The sequence below is a fragment of the Colletotrichum godetiae genome (genome assembly GCF_030913485.1).
Source record: "Colletotrichum godetiae strain CBS 193.32 chromosome Unknown BDP55scaffold_51, whole genome shotgun sequence".
In the NCBI taxonomy this organism is placed as follows: Eukaryota; Fungi; Ascomycota; class Sordariomycetes; order Glomerellales; family Glomerellaceae; genus Colletotrichum; species Colletotrichum godetiae.
The window spans coordinates 203964-229391 of NW_026851299.1; the positions used below are offsets into that span (position 1 = coordinate 203964).

The 25428-nt window shown below is 53.0% G+C and overlaps 9 protein-coding genes across 9 annotated transcripts; 4 read left to right on the top strand and 5 right to left on the bottom strand.

Annotated features, from left to right (window-relative positions):
- Positions 1–2: 2 nt before the first annotated feature.
- Positions 3–753, top strand: BDP55DRAFT_321487 (uncharacterized protein). Its single transcript, XM_060566773.1, has 2 exons — positions 3–45; positions 95–753. The coding sequence occupies exon 2, from the start codon at positions 158–160 to the stop codon at positions 653–655; it is 498 nt and encodes a 165-aa protein (XP_060425035.1). The 5' UTR covers positions 3–45; positions 95–157; the 3' UTR covers positions 656–753.
- A 98-nt stretch (positions 754–851) lies between these two features.
- Positions 852–2740, bottom strand: BDP55DRAFT_732643 (uncharacterized protein; the record flags this gene model as incomplete). Its single annotated transcript, XM_060579973.1, has 3 exons — positions 852–2002; positions 2080–2252; positions 2307–2740. The coding sequence occupies 3 exons, from the start codon at positions 2738–2740 to the stop codon at positions 852–854; spliced, it is 1758 nt and encodes a 585-aa protein (XP_060425036.1).
- Positions 2741–3326: 586 nt separating this feature from the next.
- Positions 3327–5472, bottom strand: BDP55DRAFT_677305 (uncharacterized protein). Its single transcript, XM_060575881.1, has one exon. The coding sequence runs from the start codon at positions 5326–5328 to the stop codon at positions 3793–3795; it is 1536 nt and encodes a 511-aa protein (XP_060425037.1). The 5' UTR covers positions 5329–5472; the 3' UTR covers positions 3327–3792.
- Positions 5473–8555: 3083 nt separating this feature from the next.
- On the top strand, positions 8556–10286 carry BDP55DRAFT_561322 (cytochrome P450; the record flags this gene model as incomplete). Its single annotated transcript, XM_060570072.1, has 3 exons — positions 8556–8886; positions 8942–8977; positions 9040–10286. 3 exons carry the CDS (start codon positions 8556–8558, stop codon positions 10284–10286), a joined length of 1614 nt encoding a protein of 537 aa, XP_060425038.1.
- Positions 10287–10405: 119 nt separating this feature from the next.
- BDP55DRAFT_677309 (carboxypeptidase A) lies at positions 10406–11992 on the bottom strand. The gene has a single exon (XM_060575882.1). The coding sequence runs from the start codon at positions 11902–11904 to the stop codon at positions 10540–10542; it is 1365 nt and encodes a 454-aa protein (XP_060425039.1). The 5' UTR covers positions 11905–11992; the 3' UTR covers positions 10406–10539.
- An 852-nt stretch (positions 11993–12844) lies between these two features.
- On the top strand, positions 12845–14793 carry BDP55DRAFT_321513 (signal recognition particle protein). Its single transcript, XM_060566774.1, has 2 exons — positions 12845–13034; positions 13136–14793. Exons 1-2 carry the CDS (start codon positions 12957–12959, stop codon positions 14648–14650), a joined length of 1593 nt encoding a protein of 530 aa, XP_060425040.1. The 5' UTR covers positions 12845–12956; the 3' UTR covers positions 14651–14793.
- A 3174-nt stretch (positions 14794–17967) lies between these two features.
- On the top strand, positions 17968–19214 carry BDP55DRAFT_561424 (PAP2 superfamily protein; the record flags this gene model as incomplete). The annotated part of the gene is made up of 2 exons (XM_060570078.1): positions 17968–18174; positions 18231–19214. 2 exons carry the CDS (start codon positions 17968–17970, stop codon positions 19212–19214), a joined length of 1191 nt encoding a protein of 396 aa, XP_060425041.1.
- Positions 19215–21110: 1896 nt separating this feature from the next.
- BDP55DRAFT_321542 (major facilitator superfamily domain-containing protein) lies at positions 21111–23320 on the bottom strand. The gene is made up of 4 exons (XM_060566775.1): positions 22288–23320; positions 22000–22233; positions 21727–21949; positions 21111–21619 (listed from the first exon to the last, which is right to left on the bottom strand). The coding sequence occupies exons 1-4, from the start codon at positions 23130–23132 to the stop codon at positions 21293–21295; spliced, it is 1629 nt and encodes a 542-aa protein (XP_060425042.1). The 5' UTR covers positions 23133–23320; the 3' UTR covers positions 21111–21292.
- A 68-nt stretch (positions 23321–23388) lies between these two features.
- BDP55DRAFT_677318 (uncharacterized protein) lies at positions 23389–24607 on the bottom strand. The gene has a single exon (XM_060575883.1). The coding sequence runs from the start codon at positions 24375–24377 to the stop codon at positions 23838–23840; it is 540 nt and encodes a 179-aa protein (XP_060425043.1). The 5' UTR covers positions 24378–24607; the 3' UTR covers positions 23389–23837.
- Between the last annotated feature and the right edge of the window lie 821 nt (positions 24608–25428).

A 25428-nucleotide genomic window follows, 5' to 3' on the forward strand; every position in this document is an offset into this window, starting at 1 on the left:
AGTCTGAATCCTGTGAGATCATTGAAACACCTGGAAAAAAGGCATATATAAAAATGTCAGCACATCGGTCACAGTAACAGTTGGAGGCCCTTACTTTTGACTCTTCTTCACTTTCCACCCTCAATTTAACGCACATCATTGTACTCATTCCACAAATATGGCCTTCAGACAAAAAGTCGAGGCGACAATGAAGTCCTTCTTCGACGCATACACAGACGGCGCAAAACAGAATGACCCCTCAATCATCAACCGCGTGGTCACCCCAGACTGCACCCGCCACCTCTTCCCTCGTTCCATGACCAAAGCCTTTGGCTTACCGGCCGAGTTCGCCCTCGACACCGCGACATACGAAGCACAGTTCGCCAAGGACATCGCCGCCTTCACATCTGAGTCCACCACCGTTTCGAACCTCGTCATCGACTCAGAAGCCCGAAAGGCTGCACTCACGTCCACTTCGGACATCGTATTTAAAGACGGCTCAGAGAGCCTACAATTGGAATTTAGTTGGTTCTTTGACTTCAATGAGGACGGCTCGAAGGTCACGAAGGTCATCGAGTTCTGCGACAAGGATGCAGTCATGCTCATGCATAGCAAGGTCAGCGCGAACGAATCGCACGTTCTGGATGCCAAGGCGGAAACCCCGCCTGGAAAGTAAACAGCAGTGATGAGCTTCTTGTACGGCTGGCTGGTTCATGGTAAACTCATCTTTTCATAGGGGCTTCCATCCAATATTCCATCATGATTCCTCATTATCATCGCACTGCCTCAACAAAACATGCATTAATCGTGTTCTCAGACCGGGCCTGAGAACAAAATCAGATCTTCCTAGCAAACAATTCCTTCGCATTTCCTCAAGGCGAATTTGTTACATCGGTCTTGACCTCTTGTGCGAACCTAATAACGCCGGTCCTGTCAGCCCTCAGCTGAACCGGAACATCCCCGACCAATCTCTTTAGGCCGCCCGGCTCAATGATGCCCCCCGCTGCTTTCTCCCTGATCCCATCATCCATGTCCATGCACACTGGCAAGAGAACATCAGATTTCCAGGGCAGCAGTCCTTTCCTGTCCGTTCGCACAACCTCAGCTACAAGATAAATCGTCGACACAGCGACCAAGGCAACAGAGTATACGATCCAACCCCAACGCACGACAATGACTACCTGGCTGGTCATTACGGTACCTCTGAAGGCATCGTCGCTTGTGGTGTCGTTGCTATTTAGGCGCACGTCGTTGGTCAAGCTTCTCGTAAGTCTCTCCATCCAGCTGCCAACATCCCCGAAACTGGCGTGCATTCCGTCTGCAAAGGGCGACGCTGATGTGAACACGATCCCCAAAGTTCCATCGGCGCTGACGTTTCCTATGATGTTTGTCTTTGCGTACCCTTGCATGGCGTACATCTGAAATGGACCCATCCCGTAGCTTTTGCCAGCTTCGGCGTTGAAGTTGGCCGGGATATTGGCGAATGTGACATTTCTCCCATCGGGAGTCGAAACTCCGGATACCTCACTCCAGGTATCGACGATCTCGTCCTTCAACTTTCCTGACTCGACACTGATGTTCCTTGCCTGGAGGCAATACCACAGAGCACATTCAGCCGCACGGGAGTCGTCAAGAGGGGTAGTCGCTGGCATCCCGCCGGGAATACCCAGACCGCTGAATTGAGCAATCAGGTTGGGCGCGTCCACCTTGATCATTCGAGGATCCGTAGATTCAAAAGTACGGTTCGAGCCAGTGCTGATGTTGAATACGGGCATGAAATCAGATCCTGAGCCGCAGTATCCTCGAAGCTGTGCACCATCCGGCGCAGTCACAATGCAATATGCGGAGGAGCTTCGGTTGATTTTGATCTCGGATGTGAGGTCGACACATGAGCCGCAGACCCCAACGGTTGGAACGATAGGCCAAGTGCAGTTCCCAGTTGGGCAGGTGACTTGCGGCAAGCTGACTTCTGTAGACATGAATCCGTTGTACATGGCTAGTTTTGTCGGTGATAGGGGACTCCCTTAGAAGACAGAAGACGTTAGAACCATGTGAAGAATAGCAGAGGCGTATCTCAGGTAATATTTTATAGCGACTTACAAGAGTTTGCGGTTCCTGATACGGCGCTTGCCCACTGACTTCTGGCTACGGTTCCCGCTTGGCCTTGCGCATTGCTTTCAATCTGGTCTATCCGCAAGGTAATCAGTTGCTGAGAGAAGAAGCCCAAAGCAAGTGACAACATCGTCAACACGGCTCCGACGCAAGCAATGTGTCTAAGGTCTCGGTTAGCATCGGCCGGTTTCGAGGTATTACAACTAAAGACTTACGCTCCCTTGAACCTCCACATCAACTGCAAACTTCCCCATGAACCTCTCGAGGCGTCGTCGATCAAGGTAAAGTCATCCAGTCTTTGGTATCCACTTTTCTTCCCTCTTCCAGAGAAATGATTCCATTTTGCCTGGCTGAGAATGGCACCCACAGCGATCATGAAGGTCGCGCGGCAGACGGTGGCTAAAATCGCGATCAGACCGTTGAGGGTCAGAGTCGTGCTTGGCCATGCATCTTGCGGTTTGCCGTCGTACTGCCAGAGGACGATGGCTTGGGCCACGAGACTTGCAATGGCGAGGAAGCAACATCCTATCTCCAAGTACCACCATCTGAGAGTCGAGTACGTGGGAGATTCCCCCACACTGTCTAGGGTGTTCTCTCTAGATGGTAATATGTCGTGACCGCCGAGCTGAGATTCCACGACCTTGGGCATGGTTTTGTGGGGGATTCGATGCATTGCCTCGTCTTGACGGACTATGTCATACCTTTGCGGGCCATCCGCTGACTGGGGAGCCTGAGAAATCATTGTCGTTGTTGAACTTCGCGATCGTCCGAGTCAGGGCTACTCGTTATTGGGGGCTAGGGTCATGAAAGGCTGTTCATGAAGGGATCATTAAGATGTTGAGCCCACAGCGCGAAGGAATACCTACCCTAGCGCATCTTGCGAGGATCTTGTCCATCTTAAAGTTTTTTGAGTTTTGGCTAAGCCTGCTGCCTGGCACATCGAGTCGTCCGCTTTTTATCGTGTTCCGAGCTGAAGTGCGACAGCCGCCAGCCAAGATGCAGGAGGAGTCGAAGGATCTAATGATGCCATGCAAGATGGATTGTTACCCCTGGCATATGCATGTAGGCTGACAGGTTGGTCCCCTGTTAATCAGTTATTCGTATCGTTCTACCAATCATACAAGACGAAAAGAGTTTGATGTTCTGGGGTCCCTTGATGACTGCATGCATTAGTTCAACCGCTGGCAATACCACCTACTTTTCCTCTTCCTTAACTAGAGCCGAGACTGTATGTTCTCGCCGTAACCTTAGATTGCCAACCACGTGTATGGCAGAATCGGGAACCATCAGGCAACAGTTTGAAAGTGCGTCCACAAACAACTACAACTCAGTCACAATCACCATTGCAAGAAAGCCAGAAGGCTGGAAGCGATTTCGAGTAACAGCGCTGTTATTCTCAGGTTTTCTCAAAGAAATGCTATGATACAATGCCCACAAAAATCTCAACCAATATCTACATAGCAAAAATGACTAGCCAAGTGATCACCGCCATCATCGTCAACTGTCCCATGTCTCGTGTCAATATCCACCTTTTCGTCTTCTCTTTCTCTGTTCTCAGTATTTGACAGTCATGGCCCAACGTCTCCTGGTAAGACAAACCCAAACTCAAGTTGGTATCAAATTCGCTGCTGCTGTGTGGGCTGGACCGATGGCTTCAAATCTCGTCGATTGTTGTCGTGGCTCTTCTCAGAGAGTACTGATTTAAGCGCTCTGGTTGGGAGCGGGAGGAGCTCCAGAGGGAGGAGGGCCGGTGGGAGTACCGGTAGGCTTGGGGGGAGGAGTTCCGCTGGGAGCGACGCCCTCAGCCTGAGCACCGCTGGGGCGAGGAGGGGGCGTGCCAGAGGGAGGAGTGCCGGAGGGAGGAGTGCCGGAAGGCTTGGAAGGAGGAGCGGACTCGGCACGCTTCTGAGCGGGAGCGGAGGGTGCGCCGGAGGGAGGGGGGCCGGTGGGAGTGCCAGTGGGCTTAGGGGGAGGAGTGCCGGAAGGAGCAGCACCCTCGGCCTGAGCACCGGAAGGCTTGGGAGGAGGAGTTCCTGAAGGAGCGCCAGAGGGGGGAGCACCGGAAGGAGGAGCACCAGTGGGCTTGGTGCCGGTGGGAGCGGCGTCCTCAGCGCGGCGAGCATTGCCGGTAGGAGCGGGAGCACCAGAGGGAGGGGCACCAGAGGGAGGAGCGCCGGAAGGAGCACCGGAAGGAGGGGGGCCGGAAGGCTTCACTCCAGAAGGCGGGGGGCCGGTAGGCTTAGGGCCGGCGGGAGCAGACTCGTCGGCGCGCTTGGCGTTGGTGGGCTTGGGAGCGCCGCTGGGAGGAGCACCAGAAGGAGGAGCACCTGAGGGAGGAGGGCCGCTGGGGCGAACTCCCGAAGGGGGGGGTCCAGATTCGCCAGAAGGCTTGGCCGGGGGAGCAGACTCAGCACGGCGAGCATTGCCAGTGGGAGCGGGAGCTCCAGAGAGGGGAGCTCCAGAAGGCGGGGCACCCGAAGGAGGAGCGCCGGAAGGAGGAGGACCGGAAGGCTTCACTCCAGATGGGGGAGGGCCAGTGGGCTTGGGGCCTGCAGGAGCAGACTCGGCGCGGCGAGCGTTGCCAGTAGGAGCAGGGGCACCGCTGGGAGGAGGTCCCGAAGGAGGAACACCTGAGGGGGGTGCGCCGCTCGGGGGAGGACCGCTGGGGCGAACACCAGAAGGAGGAGGTCCAGACGGCTTAGCACCGGAGGGCCCAGCACGCTTGGCGTTGCCAGTGGGAGCAGGCGCACCGCTGGGGGGAGCACCAGAAGGAGGAGCTCCAGAGGGAGGAGGACCGCTCGGGCGAACGCCGGAGGGAGGTGCACCGGACGGGGGAGCGCCAGTAGGCTGAGCGCCGGCCTCCTGAGCACCGAAGCCGCCGTGACCGCCACCGCTGGGCTGGGCGACGCCGCTGGGGCGAGGAGGGGGAGTGCCGCTCGGGGGAGCGCCGGAAGGCGGGGATCCAGAGGGGTGGGCGGAGTTCTGGCGACGGTTCATGCCGCGGAAACGGCGCTGCTGCTGAGCCGGGGGAGTGCCGGAAGGTGGGGCACCGCTGGGGGGCACACCGGTGCCGGAGGGGCGCGGGGGAGGAGTGCCGCTCGGGGGAGCTCCACTGCCGTGGGGCGGGTGAGCCAGCCCAGTGCCGGACGGGGGCGCACCAGAAGCCTGGGGCGCCGGCGCCGCTGAGCTGATGGCCGCGATGGCGGTAACAAGAGCGAAAATGAGGTTGGAACGCATCCTGGCGAATGAATGAAGTGAAGTTGTTCGAAAAAAAAGGAGGAAGTCGAGGTAAAAAAGAAAGAAGGGGGTTTGCGGTAGAACAAGTGAGGTTGTTGAGGAAAAGAAAGAAGATGCAGAAGAGATAAGATGAGATGAGTGTGGTGATGAGAAGGGAAAAATAGAGTCTGGATTTGTCGGATATCCATTGCGTTTATATCTTCTTTCGATACTATATTGAAGACCGATGACGGGATGGTTCAGCTCGAGTTGCTCGACTTACACCCAAGTGACATGCTCAGCACGTCTTCGAGTCGACGAGTTGACGACAACGCGGCTCAGCTCCGCAATTCGATCCCCCAGTGGCTCCATCGCGGGCTGGGCTCATCAGGGAATATTCCGTGACGCTATGATCGACTCTCGAGAAAGCACGGAGAAAAGCCCCATTGTCCCTGTGGGGAGCTGGTCCAGTGCCTGACTGAACATAGTATGCTGTGGCATGTCTGCTTGCGCGGCTTTCCGTCTTCGTTCATCGTTGGCCCAGTCCCGGTAGGGCGGTGTCAAGTTGAGTGAGATGGCTCCATGAAGCCCCGACAAGGGACACCAGGGTTAACACAGCAGTAAGCCACTTTGGGGACTTTGGGTATCCAGCAACGGGGGACTACAGGAGGTGTTCGTCGGGTCTAGTGCGTCTGAAAGTTTGGAACGATTGGACTTGAGAGACCGTTTGTTTCGAAACGTCTGGTTTCGACGCTGTTAACGCCTGTCACTGACAAGTTGTTCTGGCCCCCTAATCCTATGCAGGGCCAAAGCCGCCAAACAGGCCAAAAAGGCTCTCCCGAGACAGCCCTTGGGGTTGGGACACGCAAGCCCGCCCACTTCCCGAATTAGGATCCCGGGTAGCGCCCCGAAGGGCTGCGCCGGTGGCCCGGGGCCAGGGGGCGGATTAGTCGACCGCTTTGAGGAATGTGGCGACGGAATTGCTTGCGTCGACACCAATTGACGCTTTTTGGCCGACTTTATCCTCCAAATTGCTTGCATATTATACAAACATCGGACGATGATGGCCGAAGTTGCCCAAAAGGGAGTTTCGGAGTTGTCATGCACCAGGCCCTTGAGGCTGGAAGAAAAGACTAGCATCTGCGTGTTTGTGACTCAAAGCGAGATCAAAGGGAGTGAGACAGACGGGTAAAAAGAATCGACAGTAACGGAAGATGCCATCGCCCCTTCCCTATGCCCCCTTACAATGGAGCTCGCCCATGATGACGTGGACTTTCAGCTCTCTACCAGCCAGTCGTCCAGCTTTAGGTTTGCGTACGTACCTTGGGACCTGATGCTCTCAGCCATCCGTACGTATGTTGCGTGCATCTATTCTTGGAAAAAGAACATGTTCGTCACAAAGTTGAGCTGGTTTTCGAATGGCTCATCCCAATTGGGATTGACGTGCTCCAGTCATTGTATCCAGTTGTAGTAAGATGCTTCAGTGGAGTTGCAGAGTTGATGAAACCGTTAGCTCGATTTACTCGAACAGGGCGACGTACACCACAATCAATTTGATTCAAGCTCACCAAGAAGCGTCGATCAACCGAGATGTGGGATCGAGTTGACGAGACATGGGTCGGAGCTGTTGCAAGAATCCGCCCTTTTACGCCAATCATTGGTGGTGGTACCTTGGTGATAAGTGTGTAGAGCTTTAGCCTCATGCAGGTGAAGCATAATTGACGGCAGTCTCTGGAGCATGACACCATTACGGAGAATATGAAGCCATGTTCAGATCGACAACTAAAGTTTCTCCATCCAATAATTACCCCGTTTGCGGGTTTTCTTTAGATGATGATTTTCAGCTTATTGTTCCGCCGTAGCGGGATTTGCCGTTTCAACCTAGACTCTGCGTGCCCAAGTTAATGTCCGACAACGGCGTCGACTATTCACACATGTAAATCTAATGATCTTCAGGACGTTCCACAGAATTACTTCTTCATTGCTAAGAGTGTAACATTTCACGGAAGCTGTCTTCCGCTTGACAATTTCTTTTCATTTTCTACAGAAAAACAACTCGAACACGATCATACATAAGAAGTGTTCTTCCACCAATCCTACAAACTAGGATCAAAGGCGTGATGACACTGAGAGATAACATGATCCGTTTTATAATTCGGCTAAACTTTCGAAACATTCTAAAATGACGGGACCCTAAGAGTAAAGCTATTTTGAACTCTCCCAGGGTCTCGGGAGTACTCTGGTACTGGAGGCGAGTTGACGTGGCACAACAGATCGATGATCAATTCTAGACGGACGAACGAGGTCTGAGAGCGAATCTCACTGCAACGGTAACCTTGGTCGATCCAGGATAAACCGAGAAAGAGAGCTGTCATCGGAAGTGTCACCCGCCTTGTAGCCGCCAGCTTGAGTAAGTCAGTAACTTGATCGTCCATGGTCTGTTGAATCCCCTATCTCCCCGGACATACGACGACTTCAGACTGGCAGTGCTTAGACTTCACTTGCTGAGCACACTTACGCAACAAACGATAAGAATAGCAACAGCAGAGTCAAACCACGACATTCAGAGGGAAAACATCATAGCCAACACTTGGTGTCCATCACGGCCTCTGTAGCGTGAAAGTTCGGCATCCAAAGCCGGAGGCAATCTACAGACGGTCCATCGAGCGAGCTATGGCCCATGGGAGCTTCCCCAGCAGCGAAACAGCGGTGTCCACCCCTGAGACAGCGCATAAGAGCCCTATGTGATCCTAGCCGCACAAGCGTAAGCTTCCCAGGTCTCCTTCAAAGAAATCAAGAAATCTAGCCTCTAGCGGGGCTCTTTGCCGCCTTGCCTTGCCATTGACTTCACAGCTGAGGTAAGGATGCCATAGTACGCTGGTATTACTGCGGATGCACAATAGAGGCTAAGGTACCTAGTACGGAGTAGGCATAAGTGTAAAGAATGCAAGGGTAGCCCAGCAACGATGCCCCGAAAGCCAATTGGCTCAGCCCCCTATTCGATTCCCCGTTCCGGACAGTGGGGCCGGTCCGAATGGCTTGTGCGCGCCGCAGCTCAGCGCCCCCCGCGAATTTTTTTTCTCCTGTGCGGCGTGCGCCGCTGCTGCGAAGCCTCAACCGCCACATCACGCGCACCCTGCCTCACTCACATATTCACCCACATGAGCCGGACCTCACTCAATCCTACTTTACATCACCCCCTGTCCATCCCCTATCGCCCGCTCCCGTCCGAAGCGCCGGGCGTGGCGATGCCTTCTCCGGCGCTCGGAATACATGGCCCGTTGCTCGGCGTTGTCTACGGCGTAGTATTGTTTCTCCGTAACGCAGTGGTACTCACGTCATCGTCATTCATTCTCATCGGTTTCATCATCATTGGATACCGTCTGCTTCTTCACCCTTTGGCTCGTGTACCTGGGCCCAGGCTTGCTGCCATTTCGAATGTGTGGCACGCCTACCATGTTCGCAATGGACGTATGCTTGCGCTGGGCAAGACGCTTCATAAGCGGTACGGGCCGGTTGTGAGAGTTGGGCCGAATGAGGTGTGGTTTGACTCTGTAGATGCGTTCAAGCACATCTATCGTATGCTTAATGGAACTCATGAAGAAAGTCTGATCTTGTGCTTATTCGTTCACAGGAGCCGGCAGCGGCTATGAAAAGTCCGATTTCTATTGTATGTGAATAGTCATGACGATCCTCACCTCAATTCACTCCCAGCTCACACCAAGTCTCTAGTATCGACTGCCCTTCAAAGGCCAGACATCACTTTCACACCCTTTCCGAACTTTGCGTCTCCAGATACACTAGACTTACTATCCGAACGCAACACGCAACGATACCGCTTACAACGGCGTCTCATCGGACCTCTCTACCAAACAGCATACCTTAAACGGCACGAGCCAGCTCTCGACGCAGTACTAGCCCGCGTCATCGCAACTCTACGCTCTCTCAACGGCGCCGAAGTCGACCTCAAGGAATGGATGCACATCATCGCAGTCGAGTCCCTATCAGCTGCCGTCCTCACCTGGTCACCAAACTACCTCCGCGATCACACAGACCACTCATCAAGCACCCACGGCTACCTCGGCTGGCGCCGCAAGTCCGTCTTTGGGCTCTTCCCTTTCGCCGTGAAAGCGGAGCTGTTTTCCAAAGCATTTGGGAGAACTTTTGCTAATCTCTGGCGCGTGACGTACAAGACGCCCAAAAACTTTAAGCCCTTCTTCACTGGCGTCTACCGGCAGGTCTCGCGGAGGGTCACCTCGTCCCTAGCGAACAAGCCTGTCTCGAAGAATGATCGTAAAGAAGACTTCCTCGTGGATCTGATCCAGCTGCACAAGGACAAGCCCGAGTTCACGGAGCAGTATCTCCGTCGAATGGCAATTACTAATTTCGGGGCCGGGCATGAGACTATGTGTTCCGCGCTGACGTCCATCATGTCCATGATCGGATCACACCCTGAAGTGCAACGGCGGATATCCGAGGAAGTTTGCTCCGCGACGGAGGATCCAAAGGTTTATGATAACGCCATTCGTCTGGATTATACGCAAGCAGCCATCAAGGAGGCACAACGTTTGTATCCTGTCCTCGGGATGTCCCTGCCCCGCACGGTGCCCTCTGAAGGACTTGCAGTCCATGGAGAGACCTTTCCGCCCGGGACTACTGTTGGCTGCAACCCTGTGTCATTACATAGAAACCCTCTGATATTTGGCCCCGACGCGGAAGAATATCATCCGGACCGCTGGCTAGACACAGAGAGGGACCTCAAGGGTATGGAACGGTTTAATCTTACTTGGGGCGGGGGCGGAAGGATGTGTCCCGGGCGACACCTTGCGGAGCTGGTCGTTTACAAGACGATACCCGCGCTGCTGGAGCACTTCGATGTGAAGGTTCAAATACCTCCGGAAGATGAGATTCAGTATTACTTCATGGCGATGCTTACTGGGGTAAAAGCCCGGTTCTTGCCCAAGAAGACAGGTCAATGATACCATGGCCCGAAACCATCAGTCACTGGACTGGCACCTTCATATCAGGAGGGAACGGCGTCGTGAATATCACACGGCTTGCACGGCTATAGTTAGGCATAGCTAGAGCATGAGAGATGACTTGAATGACATGAAGAACTACATAGAGGTACTAGGATTGACAAAACAATCACCCAGAAGCCACGAGATAAAGTGAGGGTGATGGATATTTGATGCCCGTGCCCCACATGACCTGGACAGTATTGTTCGGCCTCTAAGGCCACGGATCCTTCATCTTTTCATATTTGGCAACGTTGAGGAGGAAGGTCATGTATCCCACAGCACTCTCCGTGATACTCCTTTTATAAATCTTGCGCGACGGGTAGTACTGGCACCCGCCCTTCTGCCCAATCTCAGCCGCCTCCTCCTCCGTTGCTCCAAACTTGACCTTGAAGCTCATAATCTTGGTGGCCGCCTCGCTCACAACGTGTCTGCTATACGCCCAGTCGACAGCAGTCCCAGAAGAGCCTTGGAACATCCGTCCTTTCTTGCGGAGCTTATCAATACTGTAGAAAGGCTCGCCGGAAACATGTGACATCTGCTCGGCCATGTTGTTCGAGATATCCTTGTAGATATCGTGGTCTTTGGGTATCATGTACTCGCCATACTTCGTGGCCATGTCGCCGCGCTTCCCGTCATAGCTCTGGTTGCGGAAGTTCATCTCGGGGCTGGTGGTCTGGATCGGGGTATCCGACCACGCGTGGCTCACGATGCGGTTCTTTGTGTGAGTGTCGAGATACCACTTGATGGACGGATACTGATCAATAACCCAGGCCATGTTCCGCGACTCGACTTCGGAGAAGGGTGCGGTGCCGTGGAAGAGCTCGTGCCCGGGCTTGTCAGATGCTACATCGAGGGCCTGCTGGCTGTAAATCTTGCGGTAGTCCCAGGTGAAGTTGAAGTTGCGATCAATATTCACACCGAGGCCGTCGATGCTCTTCTTCGAGGGGCTCGAGGTCGGGTTGATGTTGTCGCCCCAGCAGTTGTTCCAACGCTCGTCCCAGAGTTTGCCGTCTGGGTTGACGAGGGGGAAGACAATGATGCCGATGGAAAGTACTAAGCGAACTTGGGCTGTGGTAAAGACGGTGGTTGTGTTATAAACGAGCAATGCTTGGTGCTTGTCGGCCCAGAGGAGGTCAGAGATGAAGTAGAGGAGGCTGTCTGGGCCGCCGCGCTCGCGGGCCTGGACGCCGGCGGTGAGGTAAACGCGATAGTTCTTGCGCTCAACGCGGCTGATGCCGTCGGGAACGGGGAGGAAGGCGACGGTGGACTTTTGGTTCCAATAGGTTTCGAAGGGGGCTGGAGTGAGTTGAACGCCGTACTCATTTGCGAGGCCCTTCAGGGCGCTGTTCACCTCCCAGCCGCTGAAGACAGTCTGGTAGTCATCAGGAGAGCTGCTTAGGTTGGAGCCGATGCCTATGGGAAACTTGGCCCCATTGTGGAAGCGGTCAATGCGGTTGATATTGGCCGTATTTATGAGACGATAGTCTTGGATGGTATTTCCATTAGAAAGAAGGGCCGTGATGACGAGTTTGCTGATCTTCTTGAAAGAGGTCACCGGACCTTTGTAGTTTCCCATTTTGAAGATGATCCCGTGCAACAATTTTTTGACTGAGGTCGAGGAGAGTAAGTTTCATGACTTCTCTTCGCGTGCGTAGTCCTACAGGGAGAGCGCCAGAGCTTTTACTATATGTGCCGGGTATTCTCGGAAGAGATATCTATCTCGGTCCGCAAAACGTTCACGTGGAACCTTCCAACATGGTACGAAGCCATATGTGTGACAATTGCAAGTTTGGAATTGTGTGGCTGCATGTTGATGGCGAGTTTTCTGCAATACGAAGGATTCAAATTTATTGCGAATGCATGCCTACCTCTTGGTCCTTGAAGAACGAAGGCAAGTCGCTCGCCCGGGCTGAAGAAAAAATATCAGAATACCTTCTTGGGCTCACTTACAGTTTGGAACTAGATACCTCAAAGGTCAGCGCAACCTCAGACCTGCAGACGGTGAGCGGTTGAGGTTGGGTGGCGTACACCAAACGATCGAAGGTTGAAAGCCACTCGAGAGCCTTTTTATTACAAATTATAAATACTGTGAGCCCTTCAATCATCTTGCTGTAGGCTGCGAAGGTGCGTACCATAATGCTAATCGAGCCACTGAACTTTGCAGGACTCTAGACGGGCACGACGGGGTAGTTGACACCGAGGCTTTAATGGCCAGTATTTTGGAAAAGCTGTTTGAGATGTGACTGAGTTAGGAGGACTCTAGAACTATCCGGGTTCGCGAATGGCTGCACGTTGATGCGTTTGTGTTGATAGTTGGGAATCGCTTTACAGTGTAGACATCAACGGTGTGTGGAAAGCAAAGCACAGTGTACGGAGATACCTGAGGTCTGGAGAAACGGTGCATCCGATGTCCCGCGGTCGAGGTTACCAACCCCACACTTCACTTTCACCAGTCACATCCATGGAATCCGGCGTGGTGGCACAGGATGGCTAGCGCAGCAATCCACATCCCACCCTGAAGCCAAATTCCCATTTGCAACACGTCGTCCTCCCGTTACCCGAGAGCATCACCAAAAGAACCAACCTCGAGATACCCCAAGTCGGCTCGGTAGCCGCAAACCGCCCACCATGGTTCTCCAAGATCTCGGCCGTCGCATCAACACGGCCGTCACAAACCTCACCAGAGAGCCCAACCTTGACGAAAAGGTGCGCCGCATCCCTACCCCGCAGAACCCTCCGTCGCAGTCGCCACACGACGTCGTGAGAGACAACAGCAGCTGCTAACAAGATCCGTTTCCGTGTCGCAGGCTTTCGATGGCATGCTCAAGGAGATTTGCTCCGCCCTTCTCGAAGCCGACGTCAACGTGCGCCTCGTTGGCCAATTGCGAAAATCGATCAAGAGTACCGTCAACTTTAAGGAGCTTCCGCCCGCCGTCAACAAGAAGCGCCTCATCCAGAAGTCCGTTTTTGATGAACTCGTCAAGCTTGTCGATCCCCATGCCGAACCATTCAAGCCCAAGAAGGGAAAGTCCAACATCATCATGTTTGTTGGTTTGCAGGGTGCCGGTAAAACGACGACATGTACGAAGCTCGCACGCCACTACCAGGCGAGAGGCTTCAAGGCCTGCCTGGTGTGCGCCGATACCTTCCGTGCCGGTGCTTTTGATCAGCTGAAGCAGAATGCGACCAAGGCGAAGATCCCATACTACGGTTCATTGACAGAGACCGACCCCGCTGTGGTAGCAAGAGACGGTGTCGAAAAGTTCAAGAAGGAGAAATTTGAGATTATCATCGTGGATACATCAGGTCGACACAGACAAGAGGAGGCTTTGTTCCAGGAGATGGTGGATATTCAAACGGCAATCCGACCTGACGAGACGATCATGGTGCTCGACGCATCCATCGGTCAGCAGGCCGAGTCGCAGGCCAAGGCGTTCAAGGAGTCGGCAGACTTCGGAGCCATCATCATCACCAAGACGGACGGCCACGCAGCAGGTGGTGGTGCCATTTCCGCCGTCGCAGCAACACATACCCCCATCGTCTTTATCGGTACGGGTGAGCACATGCTCGACTTTGAACGTTTCGCACCAGAACAATTCGTACAGAAGCTGCTGGGCATGGGCGATATGGCCGGACTGGTAGAGCACGTGCAAAGTTTGAAGCTGGATCAGAAGGATACGATAAAACACATCACAGAAGGTATCTTTACCGTACGCGACCTGCGGGACCAGCTCTCCAACATCATGAAGATGGGTCCGTTATCGAAGATGGCGGGCATGATTCCCGGCATGAGCGGTATGATGCAAGGCATGGACGACGAGGAGGGCAGCGCCAAGCTGAAGCGCATGATTTATATCTGCGACTCGATGACGGAGAAGGAGCTTGACTCGGACGGCAAGATGTTTATCGAGCAACCGACGCGGATGACGAGAATCGCTCACGGATCGGGAACCTCGGTGCGCGAAGTTGAGGACCTGCTGACGCAGCAGCGGATGATGGCGGGCATGGCCAAGAAGATGGGCGGTAACATGAAGAACATGCAGCGCGCGCAGCAGCAGATGGGCGGCGGCAACAAGGCACAGCAGATGGCGGCCATGCAGAAGCGGTTGCAGAGCATGGGCGGCGCCGGAGGTATGGGCGGGGGCGGGATGCCGGATATGGGCAGCCTCATGAAGATGCTCGGCGGCGGAGGCGGCGGTGGCATGCCCGATATGCAGGCCATGATGCAGCAGATGGGCATGGGCGGTATGGGTGGTATGGGTGGCATGCCGGGCATGGGCGGCGGAATGCCTGGTGCCGGCCGTGGTCGCGGACGTCGTTGATCTATTGCACGGGGAGAGAGATGATGTCAAAACCAAAAAAAAGAGGAATCCGTACCAATGAGATGCTTCGTCGATGACAGGCAACAGCAAGTGGAGTGGCAGAAGGAGAGGCATGGATGAAGAAATGATGGGTTTACTGGAGTCGCCTGGGCGGGACCATATTCGGAGCCCTCTTATTCATAGGCTTGGCGTTTTGGGAGGAGAAAGCACGAGGAGGGCGGAAATACAACAAGACTTCCAAATCTTCTGCATGTCAATTAGCAAAGTCTCCCCTTCTTCGATGTGATGACACTATCTGCTGGCTGGCCATCTGTGTTGGCGTCTGAGAAAACCTGTCTGCTGGCAGAAAGTGACAGGCTGCGTTCACTACAGAAGGATGTGAAGATCTCACAAAGCCGCGCAATGTATTGCTTCACAGTGGAGCCCGCAAGCGTCTTGGCTCTCAAGAAAAGCCTAAACCAACAAACCGCCGATACCTCATGTGGACGGAGAATTTCGACCGGTGGATTCTGTCGAACCGATCAACGGGCGTTGGATCCGTGGCCAACGTGTTTGCGTGTGTCTAGAGCAGTGGAGCCCTGGAGCAATGGAGGTGGTCAAAGTCAATCGTCACAGTGAACCATGAACTTGCCGCGTTTGATCTGTGGCGGTGTGGCGGTGCCGCGTTTGCCAGGCGAGCCATGGCAAAAGATTTAATCGAGATTTGTGGCGCGGGCGTGTCTCTGTGCCATTCTGTGGGGTGCTGTTTTTTCGGGAATAAAACCTAGGTAATTAGACAAGCAAATAAGGTGTAGAATGGGTAATCTGATTGGCGAAGTCGGATCTGGTGTGCCGTGATATGGCGGAGGGAGGTCCTTGGGGGCGGATGACGTCGGTCTGCTCCGCTGTCACGATTCTTGACGTCGAGAAACCTTTCAGCGAGGGAACTGATATGCGGTTTGAAAACACGTATCGCTTGTCTCATGCCGAGCATTGTGGTGAATGTGACCTTCATTTCCGGGTTGATCAATCATCAAGGTACATTATCTAGAAATCATGGGATAGTTGCAAAAGGGCTTGTTGGAGCAGCTCGAGTAGCGAAATTCGATCCCGGCCGAGTTGAAACAAGGCATCATGATATTTCGGAAATTAATATGTAGTAACGTCGAACCGAAAGCGCTACAGTTGTCTAGAACCTTTTCTAATTCCCCTCGAATGTTGACCAAACCGATCAATCTTGACTCAAACGTGAGGGCAACTAAGTAAGTAGGTAAAGTACTTCGGTGTAGTACGGTAGATAATTGCTTTTCTTGTTGTTGCCCGAGTCCTATTGCCATCAAAAGCATAACATGTCTAGAATTTTGAATGCATGAAGCTGGTTTAAGCTACAGGAGCTGGAGCTAAACTGTGACCGGTTCACTCCTTGAGGCCCTTTTGGGGAGGATGAAACAATACCAATAGTTCAAAGTTCTCCTTTGCTAATGCGAATTACCGGAATAGAGCAAAAATAAGAAAATGAGTCTCTGCCGTCTGTGTGTCCATGCAAGGGAAAATGTATCCAGATCATCAAAGTTCCCCTGGCGGTGGTGCAACATTGAAGAGGTAGGTAGTTGGGTAGCACAGGACGCTAGCACCATCGTCGATACAGTCGTCGTCCCGGACCTTTTGGTCCCCCCTCGAAAGCAACCCCTGGAATGCCCGTGTACCGCGGTGCCTTACCACAGTCTACGCCGTACGGAGGACCCTCCCCCAGTCCGGTTGCCAGGGTTTGGAACCAAAATTTCGTCCGACAGACGATTAAAGCTCTACGGGAATCGTCACAGCGGGACCGAGGATGACATCTCTGCTGTGGATACGTATCATACAGGTAGGTCTTGACAGGCCCGCCGAGCCAACAGAAAAAAGGTGTGCCTGTAAAGCCTGATACGGAGGTTGCAGGACATGTTGAAGGGATCGGCGACGCTTAACGGGGTGATGTCTCTGGACGTTTGGCGCCCTGTGCGATGCAGCCGGCCATTCATGTAGTGCAGACCTTGGAAGCAGGTCGCTATATGCAACTCCTGGATTATCGTCTGGTGGTGAGCCCCCTGGGAAAACTTCTAGATGACCTGTTCTCCCTACCTACACTGCACAATAAGGTCGAAGGGCCAGAAGAACAGAGGAAGGAAAAAGGGATATTACGCCTCATCTCGTGTGGCGTGGCTTGACGCCTTTGCCCATCTAGCGCATCATCACCAACCTATGGAAGTCCAGACCTTTTCCAATCTCATGTTGTCCGGGATTCTGATTGGGGCAGTCGGATCTGAGGTGCCGGTTGACAAGGATTGGAAGGCACAGTGGAGTGCGGGAACGGACCCGGTCGTTGCCAAGGATGTGCCCACTGCCCACGCGTCCGAGGCGGCATGACGTCGTTGGTCTCTTGTACGCTGTAATAGTGTGTGGCTTGACTCTTTTCCTCTCTCTCTTTTCATGTCCTGTTTGCCAGTATTCGGTGCAGATAGATACCGGTACACACGCTCAACGAACTAGAAATGTCTCGTTTTGCAAGTCACTTTTTGGGACAGTTTAGTCACTAGCCACAATCCGGGGTTTTAGTGTGTAAGAAGAACGGCCCTGGCTTGAAATGTCCCCTCCCAAAAGGTCCCGAAGCTGAAAGTGAACCAATGTCCGTCGTGCTACAATCCACGTCCACACAGCAAACATCCATGTCTTGGTCTCTCGACTGATTCTGCGGTGCGAGAAGTACGCAACAAACGCCCCTAGGAAAAGCCTGAAATGAAGCCGCGGCTGGAATGACATATGGCATGTCCACTTTTGATGTGGAAGTAGGTACCTTTCCTGGCCGGGCGTGCTTACCCGGGGCATCACCACTGTGGTGCGTCGTGCGTCGCGCCTGCCCTCGATCCCACACCCCCCAACCGTGTGCACCTTCCCAACTTTTCGTCTCTTTTGGTCCATCCCATTTTGGGATTAAATAAAAATGACGTCAAGCTAAAGTACCCGAGTACCTACCTACCACGGACAGACGAAAGGAAGGCACGAATGGGTAGACAACGTCGTTCTTGCCTGCCACAGACAGTACACCCCGGATCTTATTCCTTAAGCTTAAAGTCGACCTCCCTCCCCTTCTTCTTTCTCTCTCCTCCGTTCATCCCTCAGTCAAACCACCCCTTCCATCCATTACAGCTCGCCAAGACACTTCTTGCAGCTCCCGGCGAGGCACAAGCAGTCAAGCACAGCCCTCCCGTCTTGGCATCTTCTTCACCAAAGCTTGGCAAGACCTCTAATACGACACTAAACACCACCCAAAACTAACAACATCATCACAAAGCATCACTATGGGCATCTTTGGAAAACGTCGCGAGGCGGCACCCGCAGGCCCTGCTGCCACTGGTCACGCCAATGGCCACCACAACGGTGTCTCCAGCAAGCGTCGCGGCGCTGAGCCTTACTCCATGTCCACCCGTCCCAGCTTCGGACAATGGCTCAAGGGCACCCTCATCGATATCATCACCATGATCTGCATGGGCGCCATCGGTCTCGGAGTAAGTACCGCTGCGTATCAAGATCGCATTGCGACAGCATCACTAACTACCTTCAGATCTACATGGCACCTCCTGCCCCGAACCGTTCCTTCGCCGTTACCTTTGCCGATGGTGAGGTCGTCTACCCTCAGTTCGCCTACCCCATGCGCAACGAAGTCGTCCCCATTTGGCTTGCTGCCTTCCTCGCCTCCGTTATCCCCATCTGCATCATCCTTCTCATGCAGATCCGCATTCGCTCTTTCTGGGATGTCAATAACGCCGTCATCGGCCTTCTCTACTCCCTGATCTGCGCCGCCGTCTTCCAGGTCTTCATCAAGTTCCTCATCGGCGGTCTGCGCCCTCACTTCCTCGAGGCCTGCCAGCCCGACCTGTCCCGTGTGACTAGCAGTCAGGGCGGCATCGCCCAGACTGGCTACAGCGCCGCCGGATTCCAGAGCTTGTACGTCACCAAGGAGGTTTGCACCGGTGACATGAAGGAGATCAACGACTCCCTCGAGAGTTTCCCCAGTGGACACACCACCGCTGCTTTTGCCGGCTTCGGCTATCTCTACTTGTACCTCAACGCCAAGTTCAAGGTCTTTTCCGACTACCACCCCGCCATGTGGAAGCTGATCATCACCTACATCCCCATCCTCGGCGCCGTCCTCATCGGCGGTGCGCTCACTATTGACGAGTTCCACAATTGGTACGACATCTTCGCCGGTGCCGCCATCGGAATTACCTTTGCCTTCTCCTCCTACCGCATGACCTATGCTGCGATCTGGGATTTCCGCTTCAACCACATCCCCCTGAACCGCGGCCAGGCCCTCAACTATGGCGCTGAGGCTGAGTTGTACGATGCTGTCTTCACCCGCAAGGCCGGCTGGGGCAAGCGCGGTGGTGGTGGTATCCTGCACCACGAGAAGCACCACGGCCACGGTCATGGTGCGTCCACTGGCATGCACGGCACCACTGGCGCCGGTGTAAACGACTACGGCGAGCCCATTGGATCCCGCAAGCCTGTCGGCTCCGGATCCCGCCACCCTGACGCGATGGTTTAATTGTTTGCAGTCATGTATGCCTTAATGGCAGCGGTGTTTAGACCGTGATTACCGGTCCGGAGATTATCGTCTCCGCAGAAGTTCTGCCGGAGCCTTGGAGTCTGAGAGTTATGAGTAACGGCCTCGCTGAAGAAGCTACAATACCCTACAGCACAAGCTTGTATATTAGTCTATACCCGGTGTTTACACCTAATTGGAGTTGTAATACTTTGAAAACATATTAATTTAATCAAGCCACTGTCTCTTGCGCTATCGTCGTAAGTAGTTCAGTGTCATGAGGTCAATAACTGTCCCTCAATTTTATATCAGCTGCCGTTGTTGAACGCTCCGAGATAGTAGGCAAGCCAAAACCATTTGTTCAAACTCTGAATCCTTCCTAAGGCACTCTGATATAATCAGTACATCGATCATGTCCATAGGACCTAGTTCCAAAAGCCTATCTTAGTCGGCAAGGCACACTGCACGCCAATCGCTCAGTAACTATTTATCACATCTTGCGTCTTGGTCAGATTCGCGTAATAACCCGCGCGGCAGGCCACGCCTCCATGAATCCTACAGCCTTGCCCAAAACACCACTACGAGTTCAGAGATACCTGCCAATTAAACCCTTTACTTCTGTATCGAATGGGTAGCTTATCCTTCCTTGAGTGTTCACTATGATTCTAATCTGCATGTGATCAGAAACTCTTCGCCCAACGCTAGACTTTCTCAAGGCGTTGAAATGACTGGAGACTTTTTTCTACTTCGTTGACTTACGTTTTGTGACGTGTCGAGAGGTAAGCTGCCCTGGCAATACAGTCCCAACACCCCCTTCTTCATGCCACGCCTCATAGGCTCGTTGCAAAAGGACACGGCATCCGGTCCTTTGCGGAGCTCCACGCGACCTTTTCTTCTCGCCCAGTGAGTTTGTGGCAATCGCGCAGAATGGTCCAGGTAGCACCCATCCTCCCAGCCTTATCTGAACATGTGAGAGCTGTCATCGTGTGAAGATCAACGAGTCACCAGGGAATGATCGCCTCGATGTGATTGAATGTAGGGGCTAGGATGCAGTTGATACTCGAAAGATGGCTGTAGATCCCTCGTTGGCCTCGCGTCATCTGGTGAGGGGGGTTCGAGTGCCAGTGAACAGCGCATAGCCTGATGGCAAGATCAGGCTGTGAGGCCGCCTGTACATTCGGACTTGGCGAAGAGGATGAGTCGTGGTTGGCATAGAGCTACCGGACTGTCTTGATCAATAGGGATTTGGAAAAAGAACATGTTGCATGTGCCATTCCCAGCCAAAGGTTCTGGGTATATAAACAGCCACAAAGTTCCGCCCAAGTCGTCGGACTAAACATCTTTTCTCAAACACGCCGACTACCACCTCCAAGCCAAACAAACTTGAATATCCCGTGCAAGCTACGCTGCAGACTTCTTCACTTAACCGAAAACCTTGACATCCATCCCCTTTACAACACTAAACCGCAATCATGACGAAAGGCTGCCCCGGTTGCAACCGCGAGATCAAAGACTCCCAGTCTTACTGCGCCTACGGATGTAGCCAGACGGCCTACTACGAGGACCGAGAGGCCGACCGCGAAGCCGAACGTGAAAAGGAGCGAGAGCAGGAGCGGCAGAAGTCGCAGCCGCTTGTCGTTGTTAATGTGAGCGGCGGCGGGAGTCAGCAGAGCAGTGAGACTAGCCGGGACACTGAGGCTAGTCGTCGTTACTACTGAGGCCTGGAGCTACAAGGTGGTGACCAAGGTTCAAAGCATTCTTGAAGGAGTGAGAACTACGATGGAGGGGATGATGAAGGCACTGTCGCTTTACATTATTCCTTTCTGAAGCTTGGATGCCTGGAATCCATCAAGGTTAAGACGAAGCGTCAAGGGCTATGTCTTACTTGAGAACAGTCTTTACTGCTCCTACATTCAACCTCTGCATAAGCATCATAAATCTCCTTTTGTCTGTCATTTCATAATGCCAACATGATTCTTCATCTCTTCCACAAAATCTGAAGACATAAATCATGCATCAGAATGTTGGTATGCCTGACCCTCGATGCAGCCAACCGATCCGTGCTGGTGAAATATGCGGGCTTAATCCCGCTTCACACCAATAACGCCAACCCGACGCATCCCAAACACGCATACGAGACAGACAAACATCATCCAGCCAAACATGGCCCAGAAGGCAACCCTGTAACCCACCATAAGGGCATCAGGCGACGATTTGTCAGCGTACGAAGAGGCATTGGTCGCAGACGAGGCAATGACCTGGGCCACGCTGAGTCCGAGGGCGGTTCCCAGCTGCGCGCATGTGTTGAAGACGGCGCCGCTGAGGGCCTGCATGCGTTTGGGGAAGACGTCGGAGACGATGAGAAGGCCTACTGTGAAGAGGATGTCGCAACTGATGGGGGTGAGGATCTTTGTGGGTGTATCTTAGTTACTGGAAACAAGACTGGAAAGATGAAGTCGTGTAGCATGTATGACGGTGAAATCAGTTTATAGTTGCGGGGAACCACTTTGCTTACCTGTGCGAAGAAGGCGTTCTCCCAATACACTTGGTTAGTCCGAATGAGAGCCATGAGAAGTGGCGCAACTGTGCTCATTGCTGATGAGATCAACAGCATCCACAAGACGGGCATACGGTGAACGAAGATGCCAGTTGCGATGCTCGTGAGAGCTCCAGCGGCGAGAGACGGGACGACTTGGACTGATGCCACCGTGGCTGACAAACCCTGTACCTGCTGGAAGCTGGTTTACTTTATTAGAGATTTCTTCTAAACAGCATCATTGTGACTTACAACAGACTGCTGTACAGCTCCATGCAGTTGGTGAGAGCGTTGGTAAGAAGCACCATGACACAGCAGCTGGTGAAGACGTAACTGCCCCAGAGCGAATTGGGGATGAGGGCCGTCTGGTTGTTCTTCACACGATGGTGCATCCATCCGATAAACGAGGGGATAGAGCAGCCCGCTGTGGCAAGAAGGGCAATGCTTGATGGGTTATGAATGTTGTTGATGTCGGCTGACAATGACCTGCGTCGGGTTAACCATTTCGCTCACTGACCTGTGCATGGATCAAATACTTACGCCAAGACGTATGACAATGTTGCCAGACCGGTGCTAACCAGGATTACTCCCACAGTATCAATGTCCTTGGCAAGTCGCTTCCAGATAGACTGTTCATTCCTTGGCTGAAGGTCGCGCGGCAATGCCCAGATGGCAACCAAGAACAGAGCCGCACTTGCAGCTGCAGCCAGGTAGAATGCCGGTCGCCACCCGACATTATCAGTAAATACACCACCCAGCACCAGTCCAAACAGGAAACCAAGCGGCTGAGAGAAGCCCATGCACGCGAACCCCATGTTGCGCGGCCGTCCCTCCTCCATATTGTTCGAGATGATGGAGATGGATGAGGGGGTGATCACAGCATACGCCACACCCTGAAGAGCCCGAAACGCAATCATCTGCCCACCAGTCTGCGCCAACCCGCACGCCATGGCGAATATGGCGCTGAAGAACGAGCCCGTCAGGTTCACGCGCTTATTTCCGACGACGTCGGCGATGGACCCGGCGAGCAGGAGACATGATCCGGCCGTGAGGAAGTAACTGGAGCTAGGCCAGACGAGAAGACCTTCGTCCAGGCCTAGATTGTGCTGCATCGCGGGAAGAGCGACGACGATGATACCGTTGCAAAAGCTGCTGAAGAAGAGCTGGCCGCAGACTTGGGCGATGACGATGCCAGCTCGGGTTTTGGATAGCTGGTTAGGGGCGGTTATCGCTGCCTCCTCTTCCGAGTCGATGGCTGTTAACCTGCCGGGGGTTTGCTGGAAGTTTGATGGCGCGTCATGGCTTTTCCGCAGTAAGGGGATGGGATTGGACGAGGCAGGTTCGAATGTCTGCAACTCAGTCGCAGTCGCAGTTTGCGTTGCCATATTTGCAGTGGACGTCGATGTTACTAGCCTGATTGGTAGTTGGAGTTGAGCACTACAACATCTCTTCTTGTCTGTGAACGAGCGCAGCTTCAGCAGTCTCGACGGAAATTGGTTGAGAGAAAAGTACGCGTACAATCTCAACGATGCCGAGTGAGTCAGGAGCCCTGGCAAGACTGTTACTAAAGTTCTTTTGCCGATAAGTCGAAGTGAGACGGTTGCCCTTAGAGGTTAGCACCGACAAGACGAAGGGCGCACACAAGACTGGGGACCGTCGTCTAATTGGCCCTGTAGGTCCACATACGTAATCAAGCGGGAGCAATCGCGGAAGAAAATCTGTGATAAAGGTTTGTGTTATTGAATCAGTTTCTTTTACACCACTTTTTTTTCAACCTCGATAGGTGTTTCAATGGCCAGGGTAGAGAGCTGAATGGTTCTGAATCATGGCTGTGAGTTGTCCCATGCTAATGTTGCGGAGACTGGAAGTGGGAATCAAGAGTGTAGAGCTTTAAGTTTTTGATATTTCACTAGGGTCTTGCACTCGGTTCCTGAGCCTTGATCTGTATTTTCTCTTTGTCTACCACTTTGTCGTATCAACATCCAAAATCAAACACCACATTACCCTTTGCCTCAAATACGTGGCTGAAGAGGGCTGAAAACTCGCGCTTCTCATCGACTCTGACGCGAACCAATCAATCAATTCGTCTCTCATAGATCCTGATCCAGTCTCCATCGGATGGTGAGCGTAATGGTGTTCCCAATTCGATTGCCCTGTCTCCAAGAAGAAATCGACGCAGCAGGAATAGTCGCGAGTCCTCCTTCACCCTCAAGCTGAATGGAGTTACGGTTGAGGGTTATAGCAGTGTTCCGATGACGCGCTTGGATCTGCATTTCGCTGTGTCCGGGCAGCATGTAGCTATCTCCAAGGTGGATTCCGAGAAAGGCTGATCCGTCAGCTCGGTTCCAGACGGAGGCTTCGATCTCTCCGTTGGGTGAGCGAGCGGTTTGCGTGCGGGGGTCTCCGGGGGCCGGGATGGTCAGCTCGAAGCTGTTCCATGTTGGTGCGTTGAAGAAGGGAACGCAGCCGACGGTGGGGCGGCACACGGATTGGCGAGGCCCAAGGGCGGCTGGGCCGTCTTGAGACAGGGGCAGAGGGCTTGCTGAGACCAGAGACAGGACCAGGGTGAGCACTGCAAGCGACATGGCCAAAAGATTCTTTTGAAGAGCCATTTCGAAAGCTTGAAGCATCCCGTGTTTTGTTGAGCGAAAAAGGGACTTTGCTATGTAAACAGAGAAAGGCTTTGAGTCTTTGAGAGTTGTGGTGCTGAGAAGAGACTCAGGTTGTCAAGGCGTAAAGGCGCAAGTCTTCAAATCTTGAAAGCAGTCATCTTATACTTCAGGAGAGTTGAGTTGATCGGATCCGTCGGATAACCAACACGATGTTGTAATTTCGGAATTTCTCCAGCATATTTGTTATGGCACTTGTTGTCGGCGATCAATTTCATATAATTTCATCCAAGTATCATGCGGCATTGTGAATCGTGGTTACTATGTTGGTTTATTCCACATAGAATGGTAATCTTTCGGGAAGTCCTTCTGGTTTAGGGAACTGGAGTTTCGGTTTGCTAAACTATGACTTTAGTTTAATAAAGGCAATTTGACAAGCCTTGGCTTGGTGTCGTAGACTCTATAGCAAAGTTTAATTTGACAGCTGTAATTTGCTAGCAGCTCTGCTTCAATGTTGGTCATATCGCTTCTAAAGTTCTAGCAATGCTGCGCCAGGTGAAGGCAATAGGTACATATAGCCAATGGAAATAGTTGGGCGTTACTTTCGTTTTTCCTGTAGAAAATGGTCAACACGCGCACTTTGTACCAACTTATTCTCTCAAGTGAACATCATTCAGTAATACCAAGACAACAGTGAGTCTTCTGCCACAGCAAGAAAGACCCCAATCCAGCTAATCATGCCTTATTCTCACATCAGTGAAACCATCAGCTCTTACTCTGCTACCAGCACTAGCCTCCGTGGCTATGGCAAAGCTCTGCCACATCAACTACCGCGACTGCTTCGGCCAAACCACCTTTCAAAATTTGCTGATGATCGCTTCGAGGCGTGTGCTACTCTTTCTGGCACTATCGACGGCATTTATGGTCGGGATATTCAGTGCAAAGACGTCCCTGAATGGATTCCGGCGCCGAGCTCAATCATAGTGGCTGGCGTTGAATGTTCATTTACTTGCTAATTCAATGGGGCGTCTCAAGTGTGAATGAGAATGATGTATCGGGGTTTACGGAGTTT